This window comes from Budorcas taxicolor, chromosome 7 (genome assembly GCF_023091745.1).
Source record: "Budorcas taxicolor isolate Tak-1 chromosome 7, Takin1.1, whole genome shotgun sequence".
NCBI lineage: Eukaryota > Metazoa > Chordata > Mammalia > Artiodactyla > Bovidae > Budorcas > Budorcas taxicolor.
Genome location: NC_068916.1, coordinates 94,566,352 through 94,584,251, shown reverse-complemented (window position 1 = coordinate 94,584,251; position 17,900 = coordinate 94,566,352). Strand labels below are relative to the sequence as shown.

Sequence of the window (17,900 nt, the reverse complement as noted above, 5' to 3'; positions counted from 1 at the left end):
ATCTCCTTGCAGTCCAAGGGACTCTCAAGAGTCTTCTCCAACACCATAGTTCAAATGCATCAATTCTTCAGCACTCAGCTTTCTTCACAGTCCAACTCTCACATCCACACATGACCACTGGAAAAACCATAGCCTTACTAGACAGACCTTTGTTGGCAAGTAATATCTCTGCTTTTGAATATGCTATCTAGGTTGGTCATAACTTTCCTTCCAAGGAGTAAGCATCTTTTAATTTCATGGCTGCAATCACAATTAAGATTGCATAGTAAAATTACTTAGTAAATTACGTATTACTTTTACAGTCCTGATATATTGCAAGGAATAGTCCCTGGGAATAAGTGGACATAGATTTCTTTGGTCATAGAGCAGTTTTTGTTTCAGTAGTTGGCTTATTATAATGGCAGTTTTCAAGAACATAACTAAACTTTTGAGCATTTTAGTATTGTCTACACTTTTATTCTAAGCTTAAGAATGCCCTACATTCCCTGAGAAATAAATAAGAGAGGATTAATTCAAGGAACTCTAAAAGCAGTGAACCAAATAAGAGTTGAACAGAATCTTTTGACTGTAAAGTGAAAGTGAAAGACGCTCAGTCGTGTCCGACTCTTTGCGAGCCCATGGACTGTATAGTCCATGGAATTCTCCAGGCCAGAATACTGGAGTGGGTAGCCTTTTCCTTCTCCAGGGGATCCTTCCAACCCAGGGATCAAACCCAGGACTCCCACATTGCAGGCGGATTCTTTACCAGCTGAGCCACAAGGGAAGCCCTTTGACTTAAACGCATCACCTTTATCAGGTTGTTGAAGCATTTATCAAAAGGGGTTACCCTAGTCAGTACCAGTCTGCATTGTGTTTCTTGGCTGGACGAAGAGACCAGATCACTATCTTATTTATAACTCAACTACTATTCAGTTAAACCCTAGAGTTACTTGATTTTCAAAAGAGCTACCTGCTGCAAATATTTAATTAAAGCTAAAAATCAAAAGTTGAAGTCCTGCTGAAATTCCGTTTGTAATGGAAATGTACTTAGTAAGTTAAACATTACTGTAAAACATGCCATATCATATTTGGTCACCTGTAATTACTTTATCTTTTAAAACTGGATTGCATTTTAAAATATACAATGAGTTGAGGTTATGTTTGTGCAGTTAAAATTAGGCTAAAAAGATTTAGATGAAAAGGAACTTGAGACGTATAATGGTATTGACTTTTAGAACTTATTCCTGGTCCCTTTCCTATTAACACGGTAGTCAGATGCATAAAAAGTGGTATAGCATTCTAGCCGTCTCTTGTTGCTTTAAAAAAAAAAAAGAAAAAATTCAAGAACTATAGTACCTAACATCTTCTTGTCTAAAATTGGGATTAAAATTGATAATGGATTTAAGGGTCTCATATGTTTTTCTCTTCAAGCTTGTTAGGTATCTTAAAGGAGTTTTTCAGTAACAGTAATCCCAGTTTATTGTGTTTAGATAAACACCCACAATTACTCCATGGACGAGGGTTTTATTTTTTTAATAAAAAACGTTAACACAATACTTATATATGTTCCTTTACTATACATGGTCCTTACAGGGTAAAAAAAGAAGAAAAAAACTAATTTTTTTAAGGTTTTATTTAGTCAGAAACCTTGAAAATTGCAGTGATTTTATGAAATTCATTTTCCTTGGAAACAAAGCGCCAGAAGAATTGAATGAGCATTTAAGTGCTTTTACATGTTTAGCACAGGGAGATAACCTATTACAGAGGCAAGAAAGGAAAGGGTTCTGTATTTGAGATCCAGAAACCAGGATTTGAGGTCCAGCTGTGCTAACCACTAGCTGGATGATCTCAACCAATGAACTCTGCCTGTCGGAGACTCATTTATCTCCCTCTGAAATAGGTGATGATGTCTTCCTCCCACCCACAGCTGGTTTTAGAAGGCCTCCCTTGAGGCTATGGTATAAAAATGCTCTGTACATTACAAAACTGTCTAAACAAGAACAAGTTATCATTTTTATTGAGGAATCAAGTAATACAGCTAGAACTCTAAGCATATCAGGAGGTAAGGTTCTAAATGCAAGTCATGAGGCAAAAGGTTGGATAATGTCAAAATTACTCTTGAATGTTCCAAAGTTGATGTACAGCATAGTAGTACTGTTTTTTCTATACAACTCCAAATAGTAAAGTATATAATGTGTATAGTTGGATACTGCATATATAAAGAGACCATAGCCAACATGATTTTATAATACATTTTTCAGCATAATGTATATAAGTACTTGTAAGTTAAATTTGTATTAGACTCTTCTGTAACATAACAACCAGGAGTAAGACAACTTATGCAAAAATACACCCTAATGTAGTGGTACCATAGACACAAGCATCTGGAAAAACAATAGCTAATGGTAGTTAAAGTGGGCACAGTTCAGCGTGAGCAAAATGGTGGCATTTGTATCTTGTTTGGTGAGGAAGTGTGTAATGTTTTAAAATGTGAGTCCTTTCTCAGTTGGGCATTCATCCCCCAAATACTCACCACTCCTTGTTGCTTTATACCCAGTCTCTTACCTGAGTCTTTGATTCCTGATTCATCCAAAGGAAGGCCTAGCTGAGGAAATTAATCTTAAACTTGAACATTAAGTGATTAATGTGGATTGGCAAAATAGTGTTAGGGAAGTTATGCCAGGTTGAAGGAACAGGTAGGAAGTAGAAATAGGAAAGTGTTTACAAAACAGACTGAAAAAGGTTAACAGTGCTGAGCCACAGTTGGGAAGTAAAAAAGATGAGACTGGTTGTTCCTATAGTTGGAGCTTCTGCTTTCTATGTGAGGAGTTTGTTTTACTTTGATAGAACCACTGCAAAGTGGTATCTGAGAGAGCTTCTGCTAGCTATTTCAATGAGGAGCATTTGGAAGGAATTGAAGGAAGGGAAGAATTGATGCTTTTGAACTGTGGTGTTGGAGAAGACTCTTGAGAGTCCCTTGGACTGCAGGGAGCTCCAACCAGTCCATCCTAAGGGAAATCAATCCTGAATGTTCATTGGAAGGACTGATGCTGAAGCTGAAACTCCAATACTTCAGCCACCTGACTCATTTGAAAAGAACTGACTCATTTGAAAAGACCCTGATGCTGGGAAAGATTGAAGGCAGGAGGAGAAGGGAACAACAGAGGATGAGATGGTTGGATGGCATCACCGACTCAATAGACATGAGTTTGAGTAAACTCCAGGAGATGGTGAAGGACAGAGAGGCCTGGCGTGCTGCAGTCCCTGGGGTCGAAAAGAGTCAGACACAGCTGAGCAACTGATCTGACTAACTGACTGACTGAAGGAAGGGAGGAAGGCCTTTGTTTAGTTGCTTGGTAATAGGGGCCTGGAAGCAGGCTAGAAACTTTCAAAGTAGGAACTGAGCTTAATTTGAGGGTGCCTGGGGCATGCGTGTGTATGCAAGCTCAGTCATTCAGTCATGTCTGACTCTTTGCCACCCTGTGGACTGCTGCCTTCCAGGCTCCTCTGTCCATGGGATTCTTCAGGCAAGAATACTGGAGTGGGTTGTCATTTTCCTCTTTCAGAGTCTGGGGCATGTTGGCCCCAAATGATGACTGAGAGCCCTGAGCCACCTTTGCTTCCTGTATGTGTGTGTGTGTGTGTGTGTGTGTGTGTGTGTGTGTGTGTGAGAGAGAGAGATATTCAGACCTTCAGCACGTTTTATTCTTTCTTGGGAATATCTGCTCATTCCACCATCTCCTGTTTGCTCCAAATGAAGTCATACTAATTTAAGCCTTTATCACCAGTGTTCCAAAATAAAACATCCCCTGGAGCCGATATCTAATCCTTTTCCCTAGCCCAGATTCATCGCTGTCTATCTTTCTTACATGTGACTGAAAGAGCTGCTTTCCCTGAAGCAGCTTCTTTTAGGAACTCACTTTCTTATTCCAAAAATCAGAAGAGCCTCTAGTCCTTTATCCTGTCAAAGGCAAGACTTAAAGGCCACCCCTAAAGGAGTAATGGAGGGGGTTAAGGTAGGACTAGTTCACAGGGTGGTAAACCTATGAAATTCTCAGGTTGGAAATTTAAATTACTGTCCTATTTACGCAGTAGTGGATAGAAGTTAAAACTGAAGACACATTTTGACGTCAAGAAGAGATTAGCCAGGGATCACCAGGTCCAATTCTCGTCCTTTATGTCCTGTTTCACATGTGAAAGGAAGCTGCACACATCCAGAGATCTGCCCTCCATCCACACACCACCCATTCCTGTATCCTTGTTTTTTTGCTTCTGTTCAGTTCAGTCGCTCAGTCGTGTCCGACTCTTTGAAACCCCATGAATCGCAGCACTCCAGGCCTCCCCTGTCCATCACCAACTCCCGGAGTTCACTCCGACTCACGTCCATCGAGTCAGTGACACCATCCAGCCATCTCATCCTCTGTTGTCCCCTTCTCCTCCTGCCCCCAATCCCTACCAGCATCAGTCTTTTCCAATGAGTCAACTCTTCGCATGAGGTGGCCAAAGTACTGGAGCTTCAACTTTAGCATCATTCCTTCCAAAGAAATCCCAGGGCTGATCTCCTTTAGAATGGATTGGTTGGATCTCCTTGCAGTCCAAGGGACTCTCAAGAGTCTTCTCCAACACCACAGTTCAAAAGCAACAATTCTTCAGCGCTCAGCCTTCTTCACAGTCCAACTCTCACATCCATACATGACCACAGGAAAAACCATAGCCTTGACTAGATGGACCTTAGTCAGCAAAGTAATGTCTCTGCTTTTGAATATGCTGTCTAGGTTGAGAATTTTGAGCATTACTTTACTAGCATAACTTTTCTTCCAAGGAGTAAGCGTCTTTTAATTTCATGGCTGCAGTCACCATCTGCAGTGATTTTGGAGCCCCCCCAAAATAAAGTCTGACACTGTTTCCACTGTTTCCCCATCTATTTCCCATGAAGTGATGGGACCGGATGCCATGATCTTCGTTTTCTGAATGTTGAGCTTTAAGCCAACTTTTTCACTCTCCTCTTTCACTTTCATCAAGAGGCTTTTGAGTTCCTCTTCACTTTCTGCCATAAGGGTGGTGTCATCTGCATATCTGAGGTTATTGATATTTCTCCCAGCAATCTTGATTCCAGCTTGTGTTTCTTCCAGTCCAGCATTTCTCATGATGTACTCTGCATAGAAGTTAAATAAGCAGGGTGACAATATACAGCCTTGACGTACTCCTTTTCCTATTTGGAACCAGTCTGTTCCATGTCCAGTTCTAACTGTTGCTTCCTGACCTGCATATAGATTTCTCAAGAGGCAGGTCAGGTGGTCTGGTATTCCCATCTCTTTCAGAATTTTCCACAGTTTATTGTGATCCACACAGTCAAAGGCTTTGGCATAGTCAATAAAGCAGAAATAGATGTTTTTCTGGAACTCTCTTTCTTTTTCCATGATCCAGCGGATGTGGGCAATTTGATCTCTGGTTCCTCTGCCTTTTCGAAAACCATCTTGAACGTCTGGAAGTTCACGGTTCACATATTGCTAAAGCCTGGCTTGGAGAATTTTGAGCATTACTTTACTAGCATTTGAGATGAGTGCAATTGTGCAGTAGTTTGAGCATTCTTTGGCATTGCCTTTCTTTGGGATTGGAATGAAAACTGACCCTTTACAGTCCTGTGGCCACTGCTGAGTTTTCGAAATTTGCTGGCATATTGAGTGCAGCACTTTTACAGCATCTTTCAGGATTTGAAATAGCTCCACAGGAATTCCATCACCTCCACTAGCTTTGTTTGTAGTGATGCTTTCTAAGGCCCACTTGACTTCACATTCCAGGATATCTGGCTCTAGATTAGTGATCACACCATCGTGATTATCCAGGTCATGAAGATCTGTTTTGTACAGTTCTTCTGTGTATTCTTGCCACCTCTTCTTAATATCTTCTGCTTCTGTTAGGTCCAGACCATTTCTGTCCTTTATCAAGCCCGTCTTTGCATGAAATGTTCCCTTGGTATCTCTAATTTTCTTGAAGAGATCTCTAGTCTTTCCCATTCTGTTCTTTTCCTCTATTTCTTTGCATTGTTCGCTGAAGAAGGCTTTCTTATGTCTTCTTGCTATTCTTTGGAACTCTGCATTTTATCTTTCCTTTTCTCCTTTGTTTTTCACCTCTCTTCTTTTCACAGCTATTTGTAAGGCCTCCCCAGACAGCCATTTTGCTTTTTCGCATTTCTTTTCCATGGGGATGGTCTTGATCCCTGTCTCCTGTACAGTGTCATGAACCTAATTCTATAGTTCATCAGACACTCTGTCTATCAGATCTAGGCCCTTAATTCTATTTCTCACTTCCACTGTATAATCATAAGGGATTTGATTGAGGTCATACCTGAATGGTCTAGCGGTTTTTCCTACTTTCTTCAATTTGAGTCTGAATTTGGTAATAAGGAGTTCATGGTCTGAGCCACAATCAGCTCCTGGTCTTGTTTTTGTTGACTGTATAGAGCTTCTACATCTTTGGCTGCAAAGAATATAATCAATCTGATTTCGGTGTTGACCATATGGTGATGTCCATGTGTAGAGTCTTCTCTTGTGTTGTTGGAAGAGGGTGTTTGCTATGACCAGTGCATTTTCTTGGCAAAACTCTATTAGTCTTTGCCCTGCTTCATTCCGCATTCCAAGGCCAAATTTGCCTGTTACTCCAGGTGTTTCTTGACTTCCTACTTTTGCATTCCAGTCCCCTATAATGAAAAGGACATCTTTTTTGACTGTTAGTTCGAAAAGGTCTTGTAGGTCTTCATAGAGCCATTCAACTTCAGCTTCTTCAGCATTTCTGGTTGGGGCATAGACTTGGATTACTGTGATATTGAATGGTTTGCCTTGGAAACGAACAGAGATCATTCTGTCATTTTTGAGATTGCATCCAAGTACTGCATTTCGGACTCTTTAGTTGACCATGATGGCTACTCCATTTCTTCTGAGGGATTCCTGCCCACAGTAGTAGATATAATGGTCATCTGAGTTAAATTCACCCATTCTAGTCCATTTTAGTTCGCTGATTCCTAGAATGTCGACGTTCACCCTTGCCATCTCTTGTTTGACCACTTCCAATTTGCCTTGATTCATGGACCTGACATTCTAGGTTCCTATGCAATATTGCTCTTTACAGCATTGGACCTTGCTTCTATCACCAGTCACATCCACAGCTGGGTATTGTTTTTGCTTTGGCTCCATCCCTTCATTCTTTATGGAGTTATTTCTCCACTGATCTCCAGTAGTGTGTTGGGCACCTACTGACCTGGGGAGTTCCTCTTTCAGTATCCTATTATTTTGCCTTTTCATACTGTTCATGGGGTTCTCAAGGCAAGAATACTGAAGTGGTTTGCCATTCCCTTCTCCAGTGGATCACATTCTTTTTTTTTTTTTTTAAGCAATGCTGAAAACACAAACTCCAAGGAAAAGGAGATTTTTTGCTTAGGGCACTCCTTTTCCTTGGAGTTTGTCTTTTCAGCATTGCTTAAAAAAAAAAAAGATCCATCTTTTCCATGAGCCTTTTCTCTTTTCTAGTATCTCTTCTAACCCGTACTTTTCTCCTTTTTGAGAGTCCTTACTGCACCTCCCAGCAGTACTTAACCTAATATTTAATTATTTTCAAACGTTCTCCAACTAAAAAGTGAACTCTGTGCCTGAAGGAGCAAGCCCCCAAACCTTTGGATCTGCCATAGCAGGTGTGTGTGGAGCCCAAGATAGCAGGCAAAAATAGTATGGCAAAACAGGAAGATTGAGTCCTAGATTACGGTCCCAGCTTAGTTATTAATGTGACACATGGGCCATTGTGGTTATATAGCGGGAGGTAGGTGGGCAGCAACTGGATTATCTCCAGATTGGGAATTCTGGGATTCTAGTAGTGTGTGACTGCCTAACTGAATATGGTGAGAGGAGAAGGAGAAGAGACTCTTAAGTTAAATTTACGGTTGTGAGTCTGGAGAAGCACCCTGACCAGAAAGTAGGAAAGAGGTGCCAGTTTGGTGAGGGGCAGCGGTAGTTTGTTGTAGTTGAGTCACTCAGTCCTGTCCAACTCTTTTGCGACCTCGCAGACTGTAGCCCACCAGGCTCCTCTGTCCATGGGATTTCCCAGGCAAGAATACTGGAGTGGGTTGCCATTTTCTCCTCCAGGGGATCTTCCCGACCCAGGGACCCAATCAGCGTCTCCTGGAGAGTTTGGCAAGCAGATTCTTTACCACTGAGCCACCAGGGAAGCCCAGGGCAGTTTAGTGTTTGCCAATTTTACTGTCTCTGAGAGTTTCTAATGCAAATATCCTGGGCAGTCATAAGCTGCAATTTTTGGAGAGATGCCAAGTTGAGGAATCCTGAAGAGATTCAGAGTCAGTCACCAAACATACAGGGTGAGCTTCCAGGAGAGAGTGGATATACCAAGAGGAAAGTGAGGGCACTAGGTTTTGAAATGAAAGGCGTGATCAAAGGGCTAGGAGGACAGGTGTCTCCAAGTGTGAGGAAGTTGTGATATCCAGTGGAGAAGTGAGCAGTTTGAAAGCGGAGGAAAGTTAGCATTTGTTTGACCAAGAAGAATTGATGAACTTGATAGACAAGTTCAAATTCCAGTGATGAGCTGAAGATAACCTCCCTTCAAGGAGTCAGGAAGGAAAGTGTCAGAGGAGGTGTTCGTGATTTGAAGAGAGAGCAGGAGGCGGGGCTGATTTAAGTATTCTGGAAGCTAGAACGGGACCTCTGTTACCTAAACTGGAGGACCGCCTACTTCCCCACGTGAAGGGAGCCTCCCCAGGGCTTCTGCAGGCAAACTGCCATTACTTCTGGTAGAGGGTTAGCTGTTGGAATGTCCATTTGGGTGAGGCTTTCTCCCTCTAACGAAATTCAAATTAGCATTAATCTATATTTTACATTTTCATAAAAGACCATGAATTAGAATGAATCACTACAAAAAATTGTCTCCCACACCAAGAAATAAATTTTTTCAAGCAGTAGTACTTTGATTCTGCTGATAAATCTAAAGTTAAATTATCTTCATGGTGGTAGAACAATGGTGATAGTAACTACTATGTTTTCTCCAAGAAGATGTTTATCTATTTTTATAAATAATAATAGGACGGTTAATGCTACCAGTTGATTTTCTATTCAGATGATCTATCTTTTAAAGTACTTATCCTTTCCTTATTTCTCTCTAGTTTATTGTGATACTGATTAGTAAACTTTTCAATCTGCAGAGTTTTGGGAAGTAACTGATATCAGTAGTTAATGTGGAGGGGCTAGGGAGGGCCACATGGATGCCTCTGTATTTTTCTTTAAGGTAGAGTTGAGACCAGAAACCCCTGCTTCTGTTTTTGTGCTTTGAATTTGGATATGAGGGTATGAAGACTAGCTGATGTGTTACTATTAAAATGTTATCCAAATCTGATTTCCCCATGAATTTCTGTTACCAATTTGGGAGAGCATTCCCATAGTAGTGAACCAGTCCCATACTGGTGATTTTGGGTACAGGAAATTATGCCTGAGACTATGGTAGATATTTACAATTACAGCTTTTCTTTTAAATACATAGCTCTATGAGAAGATATTTAAAGTTAGGAAGAGGACAAAGTCATAATAAAACATTGTTCTAGAAATTATATTCTCCTGATGAAAAGCTTGTGATGGAACTGGTTACTTGTTTGACCCTCAGCTAAAAACTCATCGCTGGTAAAATGTGAGAAAATGAAGGAAGGAGAGGGTGGGATATACAGACAGAGTAACCTGGAAACCTACATTACCATATGGAAAATAGATAGACAATGGGAATTTGCTGTATGACTCAGAACTCAAACCAGAGCTCTGTAACAACCTAGAGGGGTGGGATGGGGAGGAAGGTGGGAGGGAGGTTCAAGAGGGAGGGGACATAGGTACTCCTATGGCTGATTCCTGTTGATGTCTGGCAGAAACCAACACAATACTGTAAAGCAATTATCCTTCAATTTTAAATAAATTTAATTTTTTTTTAATGTGAGAAAATGGAAACCACAGTTCATCCTCAAATACTTTAATTTTATACTAGCATCCTGTTAAGGTTTTGCAAGATTCCTTTAATTATCTCTAGCTTTCCTCCACCTCTTTGAAAAATATGTCAAGAAACTAAGCAAGAATATTTTTTCATGTAAAATTGAATTAGTACACTAATCATTTTTTGCCAAATCATGTTAGTCATTTTCAAAAACCTGATATAGCTACACTGCCCAAAGATACCTCGGTTGTACTGTCAATAATAGTGCAATGTCATTTATCAAGGCAGCTTAAGATAATGACATATAAACCTAAGTATGTAATGGAAAGGTTTTCACAGACTATAGCACTGATCAAATGCATGGATTTAAAGTTTAAACGTTTAGTTCTGTGTCCAGTAACCAAGTTTGATCTGTTTGTTTCTTATGTTTCTTTTAATAGAATTTAATTCCTTTTCGACCTTCAATTCAATTCCAAGGGCTCCAAGGGGTGAGTACTCTTATTTAGCAAAAAATCTAATCTTACACAGTATTATATTTAACTCTTAAAATTTGTTTTCACCTGTGCCTCTTAATATATTAATAACGTCAATCATATTTTGACTAAATGTAAATTTATGATACTTTTAAGACTTGAGTTATCTTCTTGATTTATTTAAAAAGTAATTCAGATACAGATATTGAGAGTAGTTATTTCCAAGTCATAGCTACTTGATCTTTTAACTTTTTCTTTGAAGTGTAACATACATCATAGTGTTGAGATTATATTTTATTTACCACAAGCAACTGAAAAGAATCATTAATTTTAGGCAAGTTATGACTATGTGATTGTTAATATGAACAAACTTTTGTTGTCTATGGACTTTATTTCTTTGATTGTACATACTAAGAAATAAAATGTATATATAGAAAATTGAGTTTTTCCAGTACACGGAATAAACAAAGTATTGTCTGTTTTATTGCTGCACTTAAAAATATAATAAGCGATAACCCCTAATAAAATGGACTGATGAATTTTGTATTTGTAATAGATGATACACTTCACAGGAGTAGTGTCAATATTATTTCATAATTATTATTATTATTTAATATTAATAAAATGGTAGACTCAATCATTCCTTCACTTAAATTAATATGCATTTCTAAATTTGTCTCTAATACTATCTATAGTATGGAGATTTGGACTATCTGTAAATGGATTTTAGAGCTATAGTGAAAGGGCAACCTGAGGGGGGAAGATCCTGTTCCTGCTTATTATATATCTATATGCTTGAGAATTTTTATGTCACAAAACGCAAAAAATCAATGTGAATAAATAGAATCTTTTTAAACTTCATAACTTGAAAACATTTCAGGAGTCAAGAGATTAATTGTATCATTCAGCACCAACTAAGAGTACTTCTAAATCTTGTGAAATCCTAACGTGAAGGAGATGTTTGTGTGTGGATATCAGCGGTTTGCTTCTACATGACTGCTTTATAATGAAGTCCTCTTTTTTTCTCCCCCAGTAACTGAGTGTTCATGAATGGGATCCTAATGAGAACAACTGTTCTTCTGAATTTTGTTTTATAGCTTTTTAGATGGTCTTTACTGCATGCTGATTCTATCTTGAGATACTAGTTTTGGTTGTTCACTTAAGGCTTCTTGAACTTTCTTACAAATTTCAGTGGCATCAGTAACATCTGAAGGGATGTTCTAGAGGCAGGAATTCCTGAGCTCAGCCAGGCTGCCCATTTCAGTGATGGGTTACCTGGGAAGAGAGGACAATACTCAGGGGAGGGAGAGGAGGGTTTGAACTCCTTTTCCCTCGCTAGCAGCTGACAGCTTGTTTGGTGTCTGCTTCTTCCCTCTTCCCATAATTCTTCCAGTTGGGAAGCGGAGGCCAGGGAAATGCAAGTGAAGGATATTTTCTTAGGAGGGACTAGGTTAGACTGAATAATGAGGAACCAAGACGTGCAGGCTTCCAAGCTCTTGATTCAGAAATGTAGGTTTTAGCAGTCTCAGAAGGACTGTGGCTTGTATGGCATACCTGTTACCCCCAGGCCCTAGGCACCATGACCAAGCAGGCAGTTTCTGTTTGAAACTTCGACCTTCCTTTTCTGAAATCTGCTACCCACCTCCCCCAAACTTTCCTAGTTTTCCAGGCTTCCCCAGTTTATCTCTGCAAGCTCCATTCTTCCTACTCTATTGTCTGAGTAGAGTTCACTGATAAAAGTAATTTAGGTATAAATAACTGATGGGTTTAAATCTTAATGGGCATTTGAATTTTAACAGATAAGCTTTTAACCAAATGAATGGTTGTTGGAGTTGGAAGGCTGGGAGTGTGGGGGGAGGGAGTGCCTCAGAAGGCACTCAGCTGGAGGACACTGGGTCCTACCTTGCGCACTCGGGGCTCTGTCTTCTCCATCCCCCACCCCCCGCCGCAGTCCCCTTTTTATTATTCTAACTGGGAACAAAATATATGGACTCAGCATTGTTTCAGAGCCTGCAGCTGCATTCCAGCCTCCCCTCCCCCCTTCTCTTTGCAGAGCCCTCCCCGTCCCTTTGGGACTTGGTAAAAACAAAGAGTCATTGCAGGGGAGGGAGTGGGTTGGCACAGCCCACAGGGAGGACACAGAGCCACAAATGTGAGGGTCTTCTGTACAGTGTTCCTCTGTTTTTCTTGAGAGCCATGGTAATTTAACATTGCCAGTGCTGCTTGCTTTAAAAACTCTCTAAAAGAAGTGTCCTTAGAGAGTTTTCCTATGTGGAAAATGTTTAGGACTCAAAATTGGAAGGTTTTAACTTAGATTGCCCACAAAAGGGTTTTTCTTAATGAGAAATTTTAGTTGTCTTCAAATACAGGGTTCCCGACGCTTTGAAAGTTTTCCTAGAAAGAATGTGGCAAATCTAACAAATGTACAGTCTTCACATCAAATGTGATTGAAAATGTAAATTAACTATCATGACAGTGTCCTGTGTAGACATATTTGAAATAGAAATGAAATGTTGTCAATGCATCATTTTAAAAGTGAACATTTAGTGTCAAGATTATTTCCTCTATCCCTGATCCTAAGCACTGCATGGTTATGCTGTTTCTTGTTACTAATTGTAGGATTTTCCCTCTTCTGTTAGAAAGTCAGAATTTGGGTCTTGGCAGGTTAGCTTTTAAGCGTATTTACTTTTGTGCCTGAACATGTTCTCTTAAAGTTTTCTTCTAAAAAAAAAATGCAGACTGGACCATTAAACAAAGTATAGCAATATGGTCTTAAAGAGGAAAATTCTGAGAATCATTGATTACCTGGATTTTTATCATCACAGTTGGGCAGCATAAAAAATATAAATTGTGTCTTTCACACTTCATCTCACCCTTTACCCTCTGTGGAAGCGAGTACTCAGGAAATTGACTGGTCGTTGAAGGCATTTAATGAATTCTGAAGAGACGAAATATCTGTGAGGAGCAGTTGACTGTGTTTTTAAAACTCATGAATATCAGGAGCTGAATAAATCAGCCTGAAATACCTTGTTGACTTTTAAGAGTATGGCTCAACCAATTATCCTCATGGTTCTAATCCATACCTAGGATATTCATAACTAAAGGTTTACTATTGCCTAGTAAATGCACAGAATTATGCATTTTTGTGGAAAAGATAGAAAAGGTAGCTTTTCTAATTGGTATAAAAAGAAGCTAGTAAGATTCACTACAGTACAGAAATGTTCAAGTTGCGACATTCACAGGGGTGTATTGGCATAACACACACAGTTTCCAAAAGCTGCGTCCATATTGTTGAGCAAGCTCTATCCAAATCAGGTTAGTTCTGTCTCATATTTTAACTAGATACTGAAAACATGGTAGATGAAAAATTTCCAAAAATGTGTGTTCCAGTAACATTTTAAAAACTAATTACTGTGTATTTTTATGTTTGTTGAAAATTTCTTATCTAAAGACACACAGCTGAAGGAGACAGCTGTACTGCCTAGGTCTTTACACTGCCAGGGAGAATTCTCCCTACACTGCACAGCTCTCAAAGGAGAGGTGCTGGAAGCAAGTTAACTCAGTATTTTCAAGTAATGGCAGTTGTTACTGATGCAATTATCTACTAACATAATTATTCAATAAACTATAAACAGGTGCCTAATCAGTGGGTGCACTAATAACTTTATTGTTCCATTTGTCTCTTAGTTATTACACACACATTCTTTTAGTCCTTAGTGATGCCAAGTACTTTGCTAAAGTGCTTAGTGTGCAGAGATACAGGGATGGGTAAGATACAGGCTTTGCCCTCAGGGAACTCGTGACAAACACATACAGACTAATACTAAGGAAAGAATTAATAATGTAGGACTTAATCCAGACCCTCCTCTGTGGAAACAAGGGACTCTCAGGAACAAGGCTTATGTATTTCTGATTGGTATGAATCAGCATCTTAAAGCAAAGGTTTCAGAAAAAACAAAATACTGTATCCTGGAAATAGGTTTATAAAATTACAGAAGGTCTATTAAAATCTGTGTACATCCTCGTACGCAAAAAGGTATGTTTATAATTCAGATAGAATCTGAAATGGTAAGGTTTTCCACAGCAAATAATGGCCACGTCTGCTGGCCTGAGGCAGCCTTGCAGAGTGGACTTGCCTGTGGCACCAGGGACTCCTGTGCAGGGAATAATTGTCCCAGGGTGGTGAGAAAAATGTTAACTTTGTCACAGTAAATAGGATTCTAGACTTCAGTATTAACTCAGTATTTGTTATGAGAATGTTGTTCCAAAATTCTCTCTAATTTAATTGCTTGCTTCAGACTCAGCAATCCCAGAGGCTTTAGAAAGTAGAAGCTGCATGTGTAATTTAGAAATTAACCTTAAGATGACTGAAAATGTAAAAAATATTTTCTGTACATACCACCATGTCATGTTTCCTATAAAATACTGAGTCACACACACTTTACCAAGAAGGAGCAACAAAGAGCCAGCCAAACAGGTTTTAAATGTATGCCTTCCAAAAAGGCAGAGTGACCTTCTGTGGATGAAATCGGCATTGAACTAACTTTGAAGGCTTGAATGGTGTTAGAATTTTTGCAGTAGAGCCATTAACTCTAAAGAACAGAGTTGGATTTTTTTTTTCTTCCAAACTTAGCAAAGCATTCAGAAATATTTTGTTAATTACTTGTTTCCCTTTTGGGGGGCTGGAGAGAAGATTGGTTTTGAAAAACTAAATTATATAGTATTTGAAATTAGTAGGCAGTTTCAACCCACCTGCAAATACTTCCCCCAGACTACCCTTCTCTAATCTACTTGATACCCGGGAAGCAAAGATAACTATCTGCTTGAAACAGCAGCAAAGATAAAAATAAATCCTCAGCACTGCCATTCCTTCTCCGATGATATGCCTGCAGTCTGCTTTCCCTTGCTGTTTTTGGTTTGGCTGGTCCACTGGTTTTGCCAACAGTTGTGTTTAGTCAGTCTGCTCAAAGGTTGCTGACTAACAGCTTACCCTTACACATTCAGCTCCGAATGTAATTAATACTACAAAGATTTAATTTTAACATTAAAATTAAATTCTTTTGTAATGGCAGTTCTGGTTTAAATTTTTTTTTTTTTAATATTACAGTGGTTAACATGTGTAGGTAACATTTTGATGTCTGTATTGAATTATACCTCATTAACCACACATTGGGCTTCCCGGGTGGCTCAGTGGTAAAGAATCCTAATGCAGGAGACACAGGAAATTCGGGTTCTATGCCTGGATCTGGAAGATCCACTGGAGTAGGAAATGGCAACCCACTCCCGTATTCTTGCCTGAAAAATTCATTGACAAGGAACCTGGGGTTGCAGAGTCAGACATGACTGAGCACATGCACTGCAACCATATGTTAATTTATTAAGGTGTTAATACAATAATAAATTACCCAAATTGAAAGAAATATTTCACTTCGGTATATATCAGAGATCACAAAGGAACTGAAGACTACGTCATCCAGCTCTGTCCTTCATCAGACTGAAGTCGCTTTGGAAAGCAGCTATTGGAACTATGATTGAAATCTGAACTTGCAACCAATACCATAAATGGCATTATTACCAGTTAGTTAAGCTTCCAGTCTTCATTCAGCAAGCTTTTGTGAATATTTGCTGTGTGCCAGGCACCACGGTAGACAGGGTGTGGACCTTGAAATGCCAGCTCTTGTTCCTGACACCACCTGTTTGTCAATAAAATCTGCCACTGATGGCTTTGCACTTTTACACATGTTATTTTCATTTAGTCCTCACTAGGATCCCGTGAAGCACATACTCGTATCCTGCAGGTGTGTTAACTCTGGCTTTAAAGTTAAACCACTTGATAAAGCTCATAGCATTAGTGAATGAATGAACCTGCACACAGTCTAAGCATCTGATTCCAGAGCCTGTTTTCATCCCTGCACTGCCTTGCCTGCCTATAATAAATGTTCAGTGAGCATTTTATTCCCACATTCAGAGAAAAATTTGTTGAGTATCTCCCCAGCCAGGAAGAGAATGAGTCAGGGAGGGCTCAGAGAGGTAGGGAGGTGTGGCAAATATTCCCACCGTCTTAAGGAGCTTGAATTTTACCTTGGAGATCAGTGTTTCTTATCTATAAAATCTCTCTAAGGGTCGATGATTAAAAGAATATGCACAGACGCAGGTATGCATACATTCTGGTTTTTTTCATCATTTCCTGAAGGGGACCACCAAGTTCCCCAATAGAGAAAACTACTGTAGTAGATGCTTTCAGCACATTTAGTAACAAGTCACAGTAAGGAAAAACATTCTGCAATGTGACCCTTCACAGATATAGGTGTACACATTCAAACAGCTAAAAAAAGTTTCACAGCACGTTATTTATCCTTTACCAATATATTCTGAAATGTTCTATTCTATTTCAATTTAAAAGAATCTGATCACAGCTTACTAAAGTTATGTCATAACTTTCCAATGGGTTACAATCTATAGTTTAAAAAACACTACAAGAAATTATCATTTCCTTTTTTTTTTTTTTTTTTAATTTTAGAAACTTTAGCCAGGGAGTCAGGTGACCAGATATGCATTTTAGTTTGTTTATCCAGTAGCTACCTTATATTGCTTATATATGGCAAGGAAGGAAAGGAAGGTATCAAGGATGATGTCATATTTATGATGAGCATTTCTTTGAATGGTGAGGCCATTATTCAAGATCTAAAATAGATGAAAGAATAGACTGAGACAGAAGTCATGAAGTGTTTGGTTCAGGACGTGCTGTCCATGAGGTGTTCAGATAATAACTCTGTACCTCGTTCTGTCAAGATGGATCTGTCCAGGAGACATTGGTAATGGGGGATTTGGAAGAAACGGGTTTTTTGAGAAACAGTTCGAAAAGACGTTTTATAGTGCTTAATTATACTTGACAGTCCAGTAGTGAGAAGAAAAAAAGATGTATTAATAGGTGGAATTCTGTTATTAAGGTCTATTAAAAGAGTTACTTTTTTCAATTGTTAGGCAAACTGGTTTAGTTATGAACACTTACAAGTGTTGATACTTTTAATTCTTAACATTTATGAAATTTGAAGCTCCTTTTGCCAAAGTTTTTTCACACTCGTTAAGAACAATGACAGGCTAATAGAGATAAACCGTGGCATATTGATTATCAAAGAGTACACAAGTAGAAAGCAGTGACTTAGAGCTCTGTCCAGTATGGCAGTGAAAACTCTTTAAGTGGGCAGAAGTCTACATATGGTGTGACACCATTTGTGTAAAGTTTAATAACAGGCAAAATTAAACTGTATTGTGTAGGTACACGTGTGATTAAATTATTAAAAACAATAAAGGAATGGTAATCACAAAAGTTAGAATAGTTGTTACCTCTGGTACAGAAAGGCAGGCAGGAGGGATAGGAGGGAAGCATATGGGTAGATCTGTTATTGCTAATGTTCTCTTATGTTGGGCAGGGAATCCACAGGGTTTACTGTGTTGTCAGGCTTCATAACTGTC

At 39.2% G+C, this 17,900-nt stretch overlaps 1 protein-coding gene across 2 annotated transcripts in view; it reads left to right on the top strand.

Moving 5' to 3' along the window:
• The window catches only part of ELL2 (elongation factor for RNA polymerase II 2), a 74,053-nt gene that overhangs the window by 12,133 nt on the left and 44,020 nt on the right, over positions 1–17,900 (top strand). For both annotated transcript variants that reach the window (XM_052643249.1, XM_052643248.1), the window contains exon 2: positions 10,392–10,439. Coding sequence is in view for 1 of the 2 variants with exons in the window: in XM_052643248.1 (XP_052499208.1) it covers positions 10,392–10,439 (48 nt within the window). In the remaining variant the exon portion in view is untranslated. The remainder of the gene's footprint in view (positions 1–10,391; positions 10,440–17,900) is intronic.